Source organism: Austrofundulus limnaeus, unplaced genomic scaffold, assembly GCF_001266775.1.
Source record: "Austrofundulus limnaeus strain Quisiro unplaced genomic scaffold, Austrofundulus_limnaeus-1.0 Scaffold2, whole genome shotgun sequence".
Taxonomy (NCBI): Eukaryota; Metazoa; Chordata; class Actinopteri; order Cyprinodontiformes; family Rivulidae; genus Austrofundulus; species Austrofundulus limnaeus.
The window spans coordinates 1,848,705-1,867,808 of NW_013952404.1; the positions used below are offsets into that span (position 1 = coordinate 1,848,705).

The window sequence follows — 19,104 nt, forward strand, 5'->3', positions numbered from 1 at the left end:
GATACTTGTACTTTTACTCAAGTATCACTTTGTGGTACTTTATACAACACTGCTTTCTGTGTTGAATTTGCATGTTCTCCCCATGCACTAGTTGTTGTTGTTGTTTTTCAGGAATGCTGGTTTCCCCCGCACAGACCAAAAATATGCAGGTTAGTTTAACTGGTAATTCTAAATTGTTCCTAGGTGTGGTTGTTTGTCTCATGTGTCCCTGTGCTGGACTTGTGTCCCCCTGCCTCTCGCACAACAACTGCTGGAGACAGAAACCAGCTCCACAACCCAGGAAAGAAAAAAAAAATGGGTAAAGCAAATAGCATGGATGGAAGCAGCTTTTCTGTTTTCAGATGGTATCTGTATAGGATTTTATTTCCTTGCCAGAGCGAATGAAATGCTTGAGTCACAACAATGTGTCATGATTTTTGAGATGGTGGTCTCTTAGGGGCAGGAAGACAGAGTRGAGCTGTCTAGCAGCTCAGTGGTTTGGCCTGTCGAGGCAGCAATGACATTATCCAGAGGAAGCAAATGATTCAACTTCGGGCTAAAAAACACAAGCAAGATACCTCAATTAATCTCTTTAGTTTGGCAAAACTGGTGACGGGGGAGTTAAATCTATAATCCAGATTGGATTGTATATCATGGAGGAGTTAAATTCATGTCAGATAATGACAGTAACCTGGGCTTTTAGTGAAACCCCCAAAGTCAGAAATGCATATTTTGCTGAAGTSAAATTAGACTGAACCCAACTCATTGTTTGGAACATAACTGTATGAGATAAAATCTTACACAATTAACCAGCCATGTCCTAGAAATTCTTTAGTGACGCCACCACAAATTAAGTACTTTTCCAGCAAACCCAGTGAGAGAGGATCTCCGTCCAAGGCTCAGAGGTAATTGTTCCAGGTTTTACACTGACCTCAGAGAGAACAGATCCAGGCACGGTCTTTGTTAAAGTACACTTGACATACTTTTAAGTATACGTTTAGGAGACCTATAAAACCGCTGCAGACAAATCAAGCTCAACTCAAACCATTCTAATAAGGTGAAACTGCTGCGTGTGGCTCAGAAAGCCAACACTAACAGATTCAGTTACAGGAGAATCCGCGCAGCGTCTGTCAGACGGGAGCCTGCTCGTTTGGAGACGCTTTTGATTTGACAGAGCCGCAGATGTAAAAAGGTCCAGTCGACACCTCGAGATCTCAGGGGTGTCTGGGAGAATTGGCTGCTGTCGAGTGAATTCACACATGTCCATTTAACACACGGACACATTTGCCACTTGCATGCAAACAATTTATAAACCGTGTGAGTGCTAATCATATGGCCAACGTGAATAAAATGTGGCCAAAAAAGGTGAATAAAAGACTCAAAAGTAAAATTGTATTATCTAACACTCATTGGGATCAGTGGCTTTTATTTTGTGTTATCAGTGGTAAAGTGTTTCTGCTTTTAACATTAAATAAGTACAAATTGATCAACTCTTTTTTTAGTTGTCAGTTTTAAAAGGTTTATCGTCATTATTCTGTGGTAAAAGTCATCCTTTAATTTTTTTTATACACTGTAAACACAAATTATTTAATTACAGAATTTAAAAAAAAGTTTTGYATCACACTTGGCTGCTTAAAAGGCCCAAAACATGATCAATCTACTCCAATGCTTAACAGTGTGGCATTAAAAAATGATTAAGATCTTAAAGACCCTGCTTTCAAGATGAGTCCTWCTTGAAAGTGTCCAATACTTCTCTCCTTTCTCAATAATAACAATGAAATATGAAAATACAGCACAATATAATGTGATAAGATAAAGCTGTTGGTTTGATGGATTTTGTGGTTTGATGGACCCTAAYCCTCATCTATCAACATTTACCTTAAAGTGCCTGTGACATGAATATCCTTCAAATACAAAAAGTCAAAGAAAACATCTTTATGTTTAAGAAATTTGGCATAATTTTACCCATTTGGTCACATAACGGCACATTTTCTTTTGAACTTGGCTCAGCCAAAGTGAAACAGGAAGTGACATCAATAGGGAACTCTTTTAAAAAATAATTCTCTGGWCWTTGTTTATTGAAACAATTTTATTTGAACTCTGACTCTTCTTCATCTCTCTCGGATAGTGACTCAAAARCATAAACATCAGCTTCTTCTYTACAGTTTGTATTGTTAGCTSTTGTAGCAACGCTCTGTTCATATTCAGACCTATTCCCTTTTGTCATCACTTCCTGTTACTTCACATGTGAATATCTCAACAACTGTCCATCTCAGTGGCATGGAATTTATTTCGGAATAAGTTATTAATGTTAGCTTTCCAAAAATGCATTCATATTTATTATAAAAATTTTATATCACAGGCACTTTAAAATGTCTGAGTAATAACCTGGCTGAATAAATGACTGAAACTTTTTTGTGAAAGTGGTGAAAATTACTACTGTAGGTTCTTTCTTTATACAAGGGATGATAACAAAAAATAAAATAAAATAAAATAAAAATCCATGCCAAGCCAGGAGGAGAGCCTGCGACCTTTATCGCTGACAGGCGACAGCCCTACTGCGCCACCGTGCCACTCCAGAAGTAGATAAACACACGTAGCAGATCTCACGWATGATAGATGAAGTGTGCTCAAAAGCCACATGTTGCAACCTACACGCCAAGAAAACAACCAAACTAGTCACAATCTTATTTCTCTCCACCAGCTATTCTGGAATGAGTCATTTTGAATGCTTATCAGATGGTGCTACGATTAAAACCAGAGGTCCATTGCTTTGTTTTTAAAAACAAAGGATGAAATTCAAGTCTTTCCAGACAAAATTGTCTGTTTCAGTTTACGCACGGACATCTTAAACATTAAAACAAAAAAACATTATTATGTTTTCATCAGAGCAGCAGCCTTATTGGAAAAAAAAATTCTGCTGCAAACTCAAAATACTCTGCTGGAGTGCAACCATTGTTTGACAAAGACTGGGCTGAATGGTCCATTTTAACCCTCACTGTTGAGTAAATAACAAACACCATCACCTTCTTGACTCCCTTCACCTGACATGACTTGGTTAAGCTGTGTAACCCAAAACAGATGTCCTGTTTTCAACTGAAYGGCTTTGTTTGCTTGCTGACATGACACAACGCAGGATTTTTTAAAAATTTATTATTATTTCATCCACCAACAATGTGACCTTTGTAAGATGGGAAGTGAAAAAGAGAAGCAGATAAGTGCAGCTCAGTTAGCCTTCCAGCTGATTTCAGCTTACATCTTGAACGTCCTCCTCATTTATCTTCATTTATCTTCTTGTGTTTCCCCCTTCACCCTATGTATTCTGATGACAGCAGAAAACCTGAGAATCAATAAGACCCCATCTCTGTTCTATTTCTGCCTCCTGGGATACGCTCCCTTTCATTTCTGTTATCTGCGTGTATCTCCCTACATCTGTTACTCTTGGCTGTTTGGCTGCAAAGCAGTTGATCTATAGTTTATGGAGTAACAGATATATGTTTTTTTTTTAAAAAAAAGGCAGAATGTCTGGAAATCCATTGTGCAAACACTAAATCGGACAGAAATGTCAATTCCTGGCAACAGTTGGAGCAGAAATGGCCCTCTGGGTGAATGAAAGGCAAAAACAAAGAGCAGCACTATACTCACTCTCATCCTGTCAATGGCGTCTGATTGATAGTGACACACTGCTGCTAATCAATACACACAGCCAGTATTTCAGCAGATGTTTGCTCAACAAACTGTCCTTATGCTTACTTGTATGATAGGGTTTTAGAAGTCTAATATAACTGCAAAGTGTTTATTTGAGGTTTTCATTTTGCATCTATAAACTGTTTTTTGCTCCGCATTCAAGTGCAGYGTGAGCAAGGGCTGACCCTAACATCACGAGGCTGGCTGGGGGTTAACGGTGACATAACACTACGCATTGTGTGAGGAATGCAATGCAACCGCAGCAATGACTTTCAATAGGACTTCAAAGCCCAACGAGTTCAGCTCTGCCAGGTATTTCTTTGTAACTCTACCAGGACGGGATTTCAGATCCTAGAAACTTCCATGGCTGCAGGAACCCACAGGGGCCAAAGGGAAGCTTCCCGCTTACATAATTCTGCATGTGTGTGTGTGTGTGTGTGTGTGTGTGTGTGTGTGTGTGTGTGTGTGCACCAAAACTTTACCTGGACTTAGTTTGAATCAGGAAGTGGAATTGGACAGAACAGTGCTGGTTCTGGCACATCAGTGTAAAAGGTGGATTTAATGAGATTACTGGAGCAGTGAATTGAATACAGAAGGCTTTGTACTTGTATTTCTCCTTTATCAACAGTTATGTTTTTGGTGGTGAAATATKCTCAGAGTCACACAAAGGAAAATCTAAACCTGATTTGATATTGACTCTTACTGGCTCCTACTTATTTAGTTGCTAAATTTTGGTACTTCTAATTTGTTTGTTGCAGCTTAAAGGTTTAATAACAACCATAAACTAGAGAAATTGCATTTCTTGTGAAAATGCGATGTGAATGTTTAACTGAAAGCTGCTGAAGATGCTGAAATATATTAATATAAACTAAACTATTGTTGAATTTTAACAGTTGAGGTGGAACACAAAATTAGCTGAATGATTGCTGAAATTTGCTGTGGGACCTAAACTGTGAAAACAAAAGCTTCAAGGTGCAGAAAACAGCTGAGAAATGCAGAAATGTGCAGATAATAATAAAAGGAATACTGTATAGCTGAAAGGGGCAGAAATAAAGGGAAGGGAGCAAAAGAAAAGTTTAAAATGGGAGAAGAATAGCAGAAAATTTCAGAATGATAAAAAGCAGAAAAAAGCTCAAATCATCAATTAGAAGCTAAAGGAAGCAGAAATAATCACAAAGAAGTAAAAAAAAGAGGCAAGAACAAAATTTAAAAAGTTCAGTATGAACATTTTTTAGGATGTTGAAGACAACTCCGTTCATTTTCAATGGACGAAAAAGCTACAGTAAATATCCATACTTTCCTAACAGAGCACTTCACTCTCAGACTGCAGGTTTACTTGTGGTTCCTCGARTTTCTRAAMGHARRATGGGAGGCAGAGCTTTCAGTTATCAAGCTCCTCTCTTGTGAAACTAAACTTCCAGTTTCTGTCCGTGAGGCTGACACTCTGTCTGCTTTTAAGATTAGACTGAAGACTTTCCTTTTTGATAAATCATATAGTTAGGCTTGGGTTTAATTATTCTTCATTTCTGCTGCTGTAGACTTAGACTGCTGGAGCACAAACTGAGCACATTTCCTCACTCTGCTGTTTTCTTTAGTCTCTCTTCTCTACATGTTTATTGTAATTATTTCTATCAATAACATGTTTTTCTTTTTGTCTCTTTTCCAGAAGAAGGTGCACCTGGACCAGTCCCGGACCAGTTCTTTTGTGTTTGTCTGTGTCTCTTTCCTGTCCCTCAACCAGCCGGTCGAGGCAGATGGCCTCCTGCCCTGAGCCTGGTTCTGCTGGAKGTTTCTTCCTGATTAGCAGGGAGGTTTTCCTCTCCACCGTTTGCTCAGGATGGGAGACTGTGATGAAGTGATTCAACACAATCTGCTGGTTTCTTCTTTAGATTGTTTTATTTTTATGCACAGTGCCCTGAGACAACACGTATGTTGTGACTTGGCACTATATAAATAAACTGAATTGAATTGAACTGAATTGAAATATCTATAAAAAATACCAAATGTCATTGCTGGAATGTCTTGAAGGAGCTGAATGTTGTGATATAAAAACTGTTGAAATAGCACAAAAACTGTGGAACAAGATGCGCGTCGAAAAACGTACGAAAGAAAGAAATGATCTGGTGGGAATTTTGCAGCATCCAATTTGTCTTCTCAAAATGCATAAATCTTACCAAGACCAGTGAGTGATGGAGATGTTCACCAGCTCATGGAAACCTGCATGGAAAAGTGGGCAAAAAAAATTTAACATGTGAATAGATATAAAATCTTTAGTTGCAAACTAGCTGTAGTATATAGATATTGTTAGATGGTTTGTGTTGTAAAGTAACTGTGAGTTACCCCATTTGCAACAAATGGTAAAAAAAAGATAAATTTCATTTAAACATTCTTCCTTTCTTCATCTTCAAACCATTAAAAGTAGCTTCATACTTTTATTATCCACTCATCCTGCCTGCTGCTTTCTCCAACCCAAGTTTGTCCTATTTATACTGTGTAGTCAGAGTGGTTAGCTCCATGTCCAGAGAGCCTGGTTTTTGGAAGGCGGGAGGGAGGGAYCAAATCCACCCACTATCCCCCACTGCCAAGCACCCCAGGACTTACAGCACCGCCCAGCCCTTCCCACTCTCCAAGCTCCTGACCGCATCCAGCCAGGGTGGAGAGATGCTGTGGGTAGAAGAAATGAACAGAAAGGAGGAGTCATTCCACCAGCATGAACTGTATGAGGTGTTTGAAACACACAGATCAGCAGCCAAACCAATTTCTTATTTTCCCACTTGTGAGTAAAATGGAGTCTTTTTACGAGCACACACTGTATTTTTCAAAAGAATCTCAGAAACAATGAACACAAATGTCAGGGAGTTGAGAAAGAAAAAAAATCATAATAGCTCTAAAAAAATGTTAAGCAGTTGTTTACACAGAAGTCTCAAGATAAATTACAGTTGTGTAAGAAAAAAATTAATTAACTGGACCGCAGTCAATGAAAACTCTTGTCATGATGTCGATTATGCAATGGTAGTCTAAAAATTCCCCGCTTGCTGAAAATGCCAAGCATGAGAGCTGCTATAAAAGGAAAAGGTATGCATCATACTTTCCAGACAAAGATAAGTTTTACTCGTCTCACACTCTTCAARTACCTCAGAGTATTTATCAAGCTGCTATCTGGGGGCCATCAAAGAGACTTCTGTCAGAGCACAATATTTACTGACAGAAGGAACTGTTATTCATGACAATCCTCCCCTTATGAAGAAACTAAAGATACAGAGTTGGGTCTTATGCTGATGCAGTGATGCTAGCCTCACAGATAAAAAAAAAATTCATAGTACCAGTTGTATAACTTTAAATAAAAGAAAGAAGCCACTGTTGTGTGACGTTTTTGTAACAGTTTGTACTTTATGGTRTTCTGCACAAAGTGAAAAAGAACTCAAGCAGAGCAAATCATTCCCAAACAAATCCTTCAAAAGCACATATTTCATTGTTCTGTAATTGTTCWTCTTACTGACAGTAACAAAGAAACAAATGAGCACACTGAACGGCCCAAGAGACACTAAGTGTCACGCTGTCCCTGACTTTTTGCTCATCCCCATATTCATCTTCACAATATTGCTGGTCCCTTTGTCTTGGATGCACATATACAGTATTTTAGGAATGCAGACTGAAGTCTGAAATGCTGGGGCCTTGCAAGCATAACAAAGGGCAGAAGCCTTAGAGAATAACACATAACCGAAGCCCTAAAGAATCCCCTTGGAAAAGCTGCCGACCAAAAAACTGTGCACTGAAAAAGAGGGCAGGCGAGCTGAAACCCCAAACCTAAATAGCACGGACTCTGCTGCTGCTGCTGATTGCCTGAGATAGATACTCAGCACTTCAGTTCATGTTGTTTCTGGCCCAAACTGAAACTGGGTAAAAAATACGATGCCTTTAAGCCAACGGTTTTATTTAAACATGTGCACTATGGAACATGAGTTTCTGAAAAYGGTTTGTAATATTGAACCCAGAGAATTATTTTGTTTCATTTTCACCACTCCCATTGAGCATGCTCTTTGCTAAATTGTTTTATTCATAAAAGTCAAAACAGCCAATTTTTCTCAAGGAATATTTCTTTAAGCTTCCTCTGAGTCTTTTAATAAGAGTTTTTTTTTCTGTTTTGTAAATGTGTTGCATTTCCACCTATCTTTTAATTAAGTACTTGTAAGGACTTTTCTTTAAAGAATGGTGTCGTCTCTGCCTGTAGTTACTTTGTGGTCACCTGATTTWAAAAAAAAGGATGATGTGAACGCAGATCTTTTTTCTCACTCCTAGCTTCATGTTTTGGTTTTGTTTTTCCTCCTTTCTTTTTTTTTTTTTTTGCCTTACTGACATTACGACACCTTTGATTTATTAAAAAACAAGCCTTTCCCTCCCTCAGCTGCAGGCCTCCAGGTTTCATTTTACACTTTCTTTATGAGAAAATACCCCTATCAATACTGTTACCAGAGAAACACATTTCGTTACCTTGTTTATGTGAACGTGTGTTGGTTTACCTAACATTGCCTTTGAAACAGCATAAAATGAAAAGCGTATTCTACCTTTTTAATTACTTTTTGGTCAWCAAATAATATTATTATGCAATTACTAACTCTCTTATAGAGTCCGTTTTTGCAGTCTAATTCTGTAAGGCTAATCACAAAGTATGTTTTTGTCTGTTCCAAGTACTGTCCTAAAACCCWTCAGGCACACGTGGATTGTTGGTTAAGTGTGGGTACACGGAGTCATTGCTTCCAGCTTGTTTCACTTTTTTTTAGCAGCAGTAAAAATAAGATGCATGCGCTCAGTGTGGAAGTACATGCGCGGGTCGTTGTACGCTCTGACCCGTGTCGCCGCAGCAGTCACCATCGTTCTCTCCTCAATTTTGAACGTTCAGTCAATTTGAGAACAAACTGGTGTTAAAGGCATCCTTTCCCAGGCTGGCTCGATATAGCTAAGCACATGTTGCATCTGCAGATGTTCGTGCTTTCCAGGAAATTTATGCCTTCTTTCCCCCACAGTTCGTAATGTAATTTTCCATTTAATTCGGTATAAAGGGCTTGTAGATATAGGTACCATGGCAGCCTGTGCTTGTCTCTAATTGTCTCTTTGATTAAAGGAGCATMTTGGCACTCCACCACCAAGCTGCTGTGGCCCTCATGGGCCAACACACGTGCCCAGACACACATATCATTCAATGGAATCAAGCCAACATCAACCACAAAGCCACCAAAGGGGARCCGCTTTACTCATCCTCCTGTAGAGTCTTTAATAATGGCTCAAAGAAATCCAAAGCACACTGAAAGAAACACCAAAATGTCTTTTTAAAGAACCAATTGGCCAGACGCTGTGGAAGGTGAAATGTTTGCAGCTTCTGTTCCATTACATACCCACAGAGACATAAATAAACGTGCRCAGAGATGCAAAGGAACACAAATACTCCCACGAGCTGCTTCTGTGCTGCCTGTGTTTGGTTGTCAAGCTTACAGTTGGTGCGAGCAAGCAGCAGCAAGTACGGATAATGTCTGATACACTTCCCCGCGTTTAATGAATGAGGTCGGATTTGAAATAAAAGGAAGAAAGYTGGCAAACGGAGATGACAAAAAACACAGAGGAGAAGATCAATTGAGTGGTTTTAAGGTGGAGGTTTCAGGTTATTGTGATGCCACCGTTTTGTTTAAACTGAGGTTTCGTAACACTGCATTTRATTGTGTTGTGAAAGTGCGAGCAATGCTGGTTTACCAGGTCATCCTGCAAATAAACTACCGACCACAAGCTGAACAGTTTGTCCGGAAAGCGCTGCTTGCCGTGCCAGACGTRGAGCACACCTTTTATTTTGATCAGCTGCCAGGTTGGCGCTTCAAGACAAAAGCATCAAATCGCTGGCAAAGATCACTGAAAAACAGGTTTTCCTCTTTACATGCTTCTGCCTTTAAGCTTTTGCAAGTTTTTGAAATGTGCTTGATGGAAGCTTGTACTTTTATTTGTGTCAAAACATGACTCCTTAATGTACCTTTTGACTTTTAAAGTCAAAGAGCCTTGTACTTGTGCAGCTGCATGCCTTGCACTTATCAGCCACAACAACATCATTGTGACAACGTGCGTCTCACTGTCACCTGATCTTCCTGTGAACTCAGCTCGTGAGGTGGGAAATATGAAAATGAAAACAGCACCAGGACTGTGGGAATTTTTTTGTTAAAATGAGGATGATTTGAGCATGCATGCATGCAAAATGCAAGCGTTTCTTACAGAGAGAAGAGAAGAAGTTTCACTGATTCATTGAAAGAAGTCAGTCTCCAGSAGTGGCTGCTCTTTTTGGGAGAAACCACAACTATGTCAGCTTAAGCTCAAGATAACATATGGACCAAAAACAGGATATTAAAAAAAGGAGTTTACAACTCTTTGAGAGGCCCAGTCCAGCTTTTGGTTGGTGTTTACTGCACTACCTTTCTGCGATTAAAAAAAACACCCGTATAACTATAATGTGAAGAGTGCTTCCTTCTGAGAACTCATAAAGATACTTTTTATGCAGAGGGTTAACACAATGCAATAATTTTCATATTTATTTTAGACGCTGGTAGGAGTCCTTACTTGCTTTGATGGGAAAGGACAAACTTCCTCTTTATTGTTAGGAAAGAAGGCGACAGTGTGTGTCGACAGGATGTCTACAGACGATGACTCTGTTAGATGTCATGAAAGATCTCAATCAGATATTTTGGAAAAATATACGGTTCGTGTGATTTTCACAATTGTTTCACTCTGTAATAGTCCATTTATTATAATTCTTATTTAAATAGTTTCTAAAACAGTAGAAAATAAATGAAAACTGATTCACTGGTGTTATTTTGGGGATATGCAGATTGATCTGTGTGTCTCAGATGAACAGAGCTCTGCTGCTAATTTTAGTCCTGTAAACTGAGTCGTCCCTTTGAAGCTGCCTCACAGGTTTCAGGCTTCTGCGAAATCAGCTTTTTTTGCTCTTTCATGCGTGGATTAGTAGCACCGGCTTGATGGCTGTCTGAGCCAGACGACTGCAGAGCATTTTCACGTGAACTGCAACACGTCAGCAGCAGTTCAAGAAAAGGTTACACTTGACTATTGAGCAACATAGACTATTCCAAATGTACACAGCCCCAACTTGAAAGTTGGGCTGATGCACTTTATGTCAAACACATCCTGTATATCTTCTTTTTTATGTGTTTAGTTTAAAATTTTGGCCAGTATTTTACACTCTGGCTAAAAAAAATTTTCACCTAAATGATTGAGTACTATTCTGAATGAGAAATCACACAGCAAAATGTTTCTATGGTATTGATAATTACACTGAAACAATTAATTTTAAGGATGGAGTTTAAGGATGGAGTACACCTTGAGAGGTACTGAATTGGCAGATAAGACTTTGAGAGGATGAATTAATCCAGAGGTTCTCAAAATGGGGTCCCAGGACCCCCCAGGGGTCTGTGAGAGGTATCTTGGGGGTCCTCGAAAAATTTCACTAAATTGTTAATTTGGTTTTTATTTTTAAAAATGCATGGAGAACAATGAGCTAATAAAACAAACTCAATAAACTCAATAATATACTGTATATATTCCTATGCATTTAGGGGTTGAAATGACAATAAATTATATTTTAAAACAGCATGGKTTTAATGAGAGGGTCCCTGGAATTTTTTCGCCCATGTAAGGGGTCCCCAGACCCGAAATGTTTGAGAACCCCTGAATTAATCAGCTCATCATCTTCAGTGCAGAAAATATTACACTTACCCATGTAGATTGTTTTTGTATGACCTCCAGAACAGCTATTTAAAACTGAGGTTTCATCTTTACATCAATAGACGATCTTTGAGGGGACCACCGTTACTTAGCAACGAGGTAAAACAAGTCCTTGCCACCTCGGCACAGACAGTAGCCTTGAAGCTAAAARGAAGCTTGACTCAAAAGTTGTGTTTAAAAAAATGGTTAAACAAACTATACAGATATTTGGTCGCATTAAACCTACAAAGAAAACTGTGGCGGTAAGTGGGTGACTTGGTATATTGTTAAACACAAAAAAATTGAAAGTTGAGCTAGCTGCTAGTCGTGTTTATTTTGGCAAGAACTAGGCCACTTAGAACTTACCCGAGTATTATAGTCTAGACGTTTTAATGGAAACCTTTTTGACATGAAATAGGAGGAAACACTAGATATTCAAAATGTAATCCACAAACAGGTTTAACCTCGTACACCTGCCAATAAATACACACAGTAGCCTGCTGCTAACTTTTTGTTGCTTTTTGCCTCATAAGACATTTTTTCTCCCACTATATAAAGAGATTTTGCAATTCTGGCTTGTCAGCTTTGACTTTAATCACGATGGCTCCCTTCCATGAAGAGTCCTAATAAATCACACAGGTGAATGGGAATTTACAATTCAGTTTCAGGGCCTTTGGAGCTGGCATACCTGAAAGGAATGCGTTCGTCTTAGGTTTGTAGTTACACCTGTGCTTCTCCTGCCATAACTTGTCTTTTTTTTTTACTGTAAAAACGTGTTTGTTGCCAAATAGCCTCTTGTGTTTAAATAAATGAACTTTTATCTTTTTTTGTTTTATAAGGAGTCTTATGCTTATTCTTTTCATTTTACAACTAAATAGCTCATCTGTTTCTTTGCTGTTTTACTTAGCCTTAATGCAATTTTTACAAATTTATTCAACAACTAAAAACAAAAGGAATGTTTTGAAATCACGTACACCTTTGTGATATTATTACAAGACAAATGAAAGGTGTTTTATTTAAAAGTTCAAGTTATCAGAAGCAACYTTTGAAATGTATTCTCATTTCAGTGTAGCCCAACTTTGAGCATTGTGTGAAAAAATACAAATTGGAGTTTTTGTGACACAAGCTTTAGCTGATAAATATGCAATGAAATTAAATGAGCACAACTTCCTCTCTGTTCAAGGTTTGGCACACACGTATGCAGCACAACAAACAGGGTGACAGTGGAAAAGCAATCTAATCATTTAGGTCTTCTCTTTCATTTCTGCAGCCCTGGGGACTTCTAATTGCATCAGTGTCCATTGGAAACATACGCTAGAACATATGTTCGAGCTCAAAAGTGTAAAGGGGGTTGCTTAGACTGTCCTAGCCCAACTCGTTTTAAATGGCCTCCAGTGCTAGAGCCGAGTCGATATTGGTTTAATGTTCTACAATTTTCTTGTCTCCCTTGAGGCCCGGCTTTGGTTTGAATCTGCAGAGCCTGTCTGCTCTGTGCACTGATCCTGGTTTTGTCTTTTTAGTTATATTGCTTTCCACAGGATATTTGCTCCATAAACTCCATCTTTTCATTTTGGTGGGTGTTTGCAAACCACAAGTGTCCAAACCTATATTTTAAGCCTAACATGATGTATTTACTTTGTGTTGAAAATGGACCGGACATATCGTTCCACATACAATAACACCATAAAATTGGAAAATAAAAGTATATAGTAGACTACTTTTTTAAAAAYAGTACATCAATGTTTATTTGGCAGCTCTCAAATACTCTCTAAATCTGATCTTGTGGCAAATTTTCTGACTTAAGTTACCAGCTGTTTACCTTAACAAAATAAGGCTTGTGTTGCCTTTGCTTCYCTCAGGTGTACTCTGTGGACAGAGAGAAAACTGGTGCCTCCTTGGAGTTTTTGGTGCCCAGGGACCTGGTTGATGGCTTTGTTAACAACAAGAGAGAAGTCTACAAGTTCAGGTAAGATTCTCTGCTGAACACTTTTACCTGCTGTAACACTTTCCTTTTTTACATAACTGATCCATTACTTTTGTTTTGAGTAAATTCAATAGAGGCTGAGATTACATAATATTAACCCATGATTAAAATCTTTGTCACTGACAATAGTCACATTCCGAGCTTTGTAGTGTTTTTTTTTTTATTTAAAAAAAATTTCCTCAAGTCTAATTTCTGATTTGTGTAAAGTTTAAAATGCTTGGTAACAAAAGCTTAAATTATGACAAGGATAAATCTGCATATAGTGGTTTGTTGTGTTTTTATTATGGAAAACCACTGTTACATTAGTTCAGAATATAAAGAATGGCTTCCTGTAGATTAGAGAATGGCAGATGATCTTCTCAGGACTGTAAAAGTCTTCTGTAAAAAGCTACAATAAATAAAAACACGAAGCYCAAACTTTTATCTCTTGTGGTTGCATTAGAACTTTCCCCGTGAATAATTCATCTGCAAGTCCTGTCGGTGAAGAGCCAGAACATCTGTTTAATGCTCAGAGGCTGCAGCCTCATATACCCTCTGTGCAGGGTCCATGCCACGCTTCCAAGCCTTAAATTCACAGAAAGTCAGACAGCAGTGGACGCTGAGAGCCTTTGAAAACCACACAGTCTTGTAATAGCTTGTGGAGGTTCCCCTGTGCCCTTAAAGCAATAAAATTTCCACATTTAACAACGTTCTTTGGGCGGACTCTGTTCACGGCTCCCCATATTTTTGTGAATTAAAACATGTTGGGTGAAGTGTGCTTTACAAAACACAAAACGTTATTCTTCCTCATCCATCCATAGAAATTATATACTTGCTAGTTTTGATTTGCTTCTTTAATTTAATTGAGAATAGTTACTTAAAGATCATGGTTGATTAAAATAACAAATTGACGCTTTCATTTTTACCACGTTTATGTTGACATTGTCTTGGCTATTCTCAATGCTCTTCAGGTTCCAAAAAATATTTGATCAGCACGCCAAACAAGAGGACATATTTGAAGATATTGCTAAACCAGTGGCAGAAAGGTAAAATTATAGCATCTTTTTAATACAAAGTTTTCATAAAATCTCATTAACTTAACTCAAATCACAAATTAAAAGTTATTGTTGATCTTTTGTGCTCAACAACGATTCCATCCTCCCACAATGAAGCCGGGCCACACAAACGTTTAGCCGTCCTTGTTGACAGGAAGTCAGTAAAGCTCAGCTTTCTTTAAGATGGAAATGGAGGGTGTCTGTGATGTTTGGCACATTTTAAGCACTTAAACCACTAAGTGGATGGAGCTGGCAGTCAAGATGGCACAGTGTGCCATTTTGAGAGCGAGAATATTTTTAGGCCATAACACACAGAGCTTTTATACTCTCTATATTTTACATGTAGGCTTACTTTACATGCAGCTGTGACACAAACAAACTGCCTTGATTCTGGGTCCTTTTTCATTTTTACTGGCATGGTTTCAGCTTAAAATAAGGAAGTGATTAAATAAACACAATTATATGGATCATGTCCTGTTGGGGGCTGTTGGTTTTCTTAAGTTATGTTTTTTTTACCTTCAGCTAAAAGTGCCAAGACACAGACAATAAAAACTTAAACATGTACTTGTGCTAATAGCACAAAATAACAGTTTCTAACGTTTCTTCAACATATTTAGAATAGGAGCTTCTCTCTGACTAAAGGCAGTACATTCCCTGGAACACAAATATAGAAAGCAGCTTCCCCAGGTTTGAGAGAAATATTAGGTATAACGAACTTWCCACAGTCTGCAGACCTGAGTGAGCTGACTGGTGTCTAGCTGTAACATGTATCTTACAGTAAATACTGCGTCGCAAGACCATTAAATGTTTTATAGAATATTTCTGTTTAATCTTTGTTTTATTGTAAAACGTTATGTCATTCATATATTATTAAAACATTGTGGTTACACAGATCTATTTTATCAGAAAATATGAAAATGTACAACTCCAAGTCATGAGTGGAATGTGTCAAAGGAACATCTATTTCTTGCCAACAGCAGCTTTTCAGGATTTTTTTCTTAAAAAAACATCAAACTGTTTCTTCGTTTTCCTCACTTCCCATAGAGACCAGTCCTGAATGTCCATGTGTGTCACTGAGCTGAAGGCTCCTTTGTCTGTCCCTATTTCTGGTGTATCAGTTGTCCATCCTCACACCACAGCACACTGTGCTTGTCTCCAAACACAGGACAACAGAGATACGAGTGAAAATTGCACCGATGTATACAGTGAGTTATAAATCACGGCAGGGTTTGTAATAAAGTGCATGGAAAATACATGATTTTTTCTAAATCTATCACTATACATCTTTAGCTYAGTTATGAAATTAGGTTTTTTGTTTTTATAAGAATGAATAAACACAAGCTAAACTCAGTTTTGACAAAGATAAACCCTTACGGTGTGTGACATTTTCTTACCGCCTGCTTGGACATACTTTCAAAACAAAAAACAGCCAACAAGACAGGGAATTTCCTTGGAATTTCCTGCGATCAAATGTTGGTTTTGTTGTTGTCATATAAACAGGGTTCTTTCTCTTCGTCTAACAAACACTTCCCTTCACTGCTCACTTTTGCTCTGTCATCTTCTTGACATTCCACTCAATCTTCTTAGTCACAATGGGACATACTTGTGGAATCCCACAAGTGCTTTGGAATATTTTGGCTATTAAGACAATATAAATAAGACCGTTATGTCTGGAACAGTTAACTAAACACATGGACGTGTCTGATTTGACTCACAATTGTTCACTCATTTGGTATTAGGTTGCCCTCCCAGGCCATCAGTTTAATGGCTCCCCCTGACTTGTGGCAGATGGTATACATCAAGATAAAGTCAGAACCAGACAGAGTCTTTTAGCAATTTGAGCTGGGCATTTCTTTTAAATGAACATTATGTCTGCAGTGTTGAGGACACTTGTCATTCTGTCTAGTCCACCTGACCAGTCTGTCTGACCAATTAGGCATTTCTTCATCCTCTGCAAGCCCAGCTCTTTGAAATCCGACTTCTGCAGCTAAAACCCAAGAGACAACTGGGTAAATAGTTCTGAATTAATACCTTTTTAAAAATTGTAGTATTATATTAGGACTTTTGTTTCCAAACTGCCGGATTTAAACCAAACACATTCAATTAGGAAAAAAAGTTTAAAATAAGTGTGTTGGAAAAAAAACTTAAAGGATTTGTCTTACTTGTCTGATTATGAGAAGTTCAATGAAAAAATGTGACAAAGCATTTAAATGTCAGCTTATGGTTGAAAAAAATGCAACATTTAGAGTCTTTTTCTCCATGAAGCGTTCATTTTCCCTTCCCATTTTCTCTTCATCTAAATCTTCAAAACACTAAATTTACGAATCAGGCAAATAAAACTTTAAACCTTAAATTTAGATAAAGTATCTACCATGTTTAATTTGGTGTAAACTTTATTGCTGCTTCTGACTCGCTGGCTTCATTTTGCCCTCTGTACTGCTTTGGCAGAGACTGGATCTGACTAAAACTTAATGTTGAGAAGCCCAGTTGGAAAGAAAAAAACACTGAATTGTAATCATGAGATGGAACCACTTTGACATGGCACAATGTTTTTATAAAGTCTATACAGTTTGGAAATATTTCAGGTTCAGTCTGGGGTCTTTCTAAATAGCTGTATTTTTGCTGTCAAATTGAAATTCATGCATACGGACACCTATACTATTAACTGGCATCAGCTGTCTGTTTCTTTTTTTAATTGGCATGTTTACAGCTTCTGTCTTTGCTGGGCTATATCTTTAACACAGTTTAAAACAAACCAGTGTTAATAACTGTTGGAGAGGAAAAGTCAGTGTAACAATACTGTCTGGCAAAACAATATCCTCTCTCTGCATTCTAATCCCACTTCAGAGGGCAGTGAAACCTGCAGCAGAAGTTTAAACGAGAGCGAGGTTCAGTTTAGTCGCCAGGAAATCTGAGGCGTAAACAGGAACAAGCACCAAGAGACGCCCAGACCTCAGTGGCTGGACCCAGGCCGCATCATTAGGACTGACATTCGATTAAACGCTGGGCCTGCGTCTTTTCTCCCCYGCTGCCAATCACCACTCTGACTCACGCCAGACTGAACTGATGCCCATTGGCTGTCCAAGCCAGACTAACGAACCACCATTCTCCTGGGTGGACAAGTGTTTTATATAAATCGRCATTCTGCTTTTTCCCTTATTGCTCTCATGCAAGGTGTGGGATTGTACAGCATACAGCAAAGCATGTCCACCCACTGCTCAAACACCGGAATGGCAAATTCATTAGAAGTGGGATGATTGTGTTGTTTCAAAATTTGTCTTGTAAAATACAATGTATTGATGTTCTTTTCCTCACAAGAGGAGAGTCACCGAGTTTATCCACACCTTTGATCCAAGCTCTGAGGCCACTTTCTTCCTGGTTTATTTCCAAGACCAGAAAACTATTTTTTTTTAATGCTTAAATATCATGTCTTATAGGAGTTCAATTATTTTTGAAATATCACTGGTTTCCATGGTTTTGTGCACGTGCAGAAGGACAGCTATGCGCCAAACCAAAATTCACCAGACTCTGCCTAGTTGAGAGGGTTTGGGCTTTTTCTGTCATTCATTCTCCAAGGCATTCCTCTCTCACCAGCAGATGTCTGCCGCCATAGCAGCTCTGACTTCACCGCCATGCTTTTCTGTGGTTTTCAAGTGTCACTTTTAATTCATGTGCATTCTTAATGCCTGTTTCGAATAGTTTCAAAAGCTAAAAAGCTGATGTCACATGAGCTGCAGAACGCCGATAATTGATCAGCAATTAAAAGAGAATCATAACTAATCACGWTGCATCATAAAAGTTGTATTTTGAAGCAGAACTAAAGACATATATTCATTTACTGCAGTCCTAATCGACACGTTTATATATCCAAATGAGCTTCTTTGTGTTGTAGTTGCATTGTAGCAGTTTGCTTCAGTGTCTGTTGGTTTCTGTACAGTGTACTGGCTGGCTATAACGGCACCGTATTTGCTTACGGCCAGACAGGCAGCGGAAAAACCTTCACCATCACAGGAGGCGCTGAACGTTTTTGTGACCGTGGCATAATTCCTCGTACCCTGTCCTTCCTGTATGAACGCTTCAGTCAGGTCGGCCGAGTCTCTTCTTATTTTCAAATGTTTGTTAAATAAAGTGCTCACTTGTCATGGAAATATATACAAATAATACAAATGTAAATTTCTTTTGGCAATCTTTACMAGCCTTTGATATTCACTTCTGACAAAACTGTGGCCAGAAACCTCTTCCAAATATAAATGTGTCAATCTCTTTGCTGGTTTTAAATCGTTTAATTTTGCTTAGCAGGACAGCAGCATGGTGTACACCACGCATGTATCCTATCTGGAGATCTACAATGAGGTGGGATATGACCTTTTGGATTCCCGACATGAAGCATCTCGACTGGAGGACCTCCAGTTAGTGTTTTCTGTTTTTAAACATTTATCTTTTCTTATGCTGATTTCATTCGTGTTTATCCAATTCTTGTTCTAACTGATGTCTTTTTAACTTAGCAACATTTTTTTCCTTTTTGTTCATACTTTTCTAATTTCATTTTTTATAAACTATAAATCCTTGGACTAACTGCATATGTCAAGAAGATTGAATTTGATCTTGTTTTGTCCTTCTTGTTCTCTCTCTCTCTCTCTCTCTCTCTCTCTCTCTCTCTCTCTC

At 38.4% G+C, this 19,104-nt stretch overlaps 1 protein-coding gene across 1 annotated transcript in view; it reads left to right on the top strand.

Annotated features, from left to right (window-relative positions):
- Nucleotides 1-11,542: 11,542 nt before the first annotated feature.
- kif6 (kinesin family member 6) overlaps nucleotides 11,543-19,104 on the top strand; it is a gene marked incomplete at its 3' end in the record, with an annotated part of 48,763 nt that continues 41,201 nt past the window's right edge. Inside the window, 5 exon segments of the mRNA XM_014010239.1 lie at nucleotides 11,543-11,684; nucleotides 13,281-13,387; nucleotides 14,356-14,430; nucleotides 18,377-18,524; nucleotides 18,739-18,848. Coding sequence (XP_013865693.1) covers nucleotides 11,625-11,684; nucleotides 13,281-13,387; nucleotides 14,356-14,430; nucleotides 18,377-18,524; nucleotides 18,739-18,848 — 500 coding nt within the window.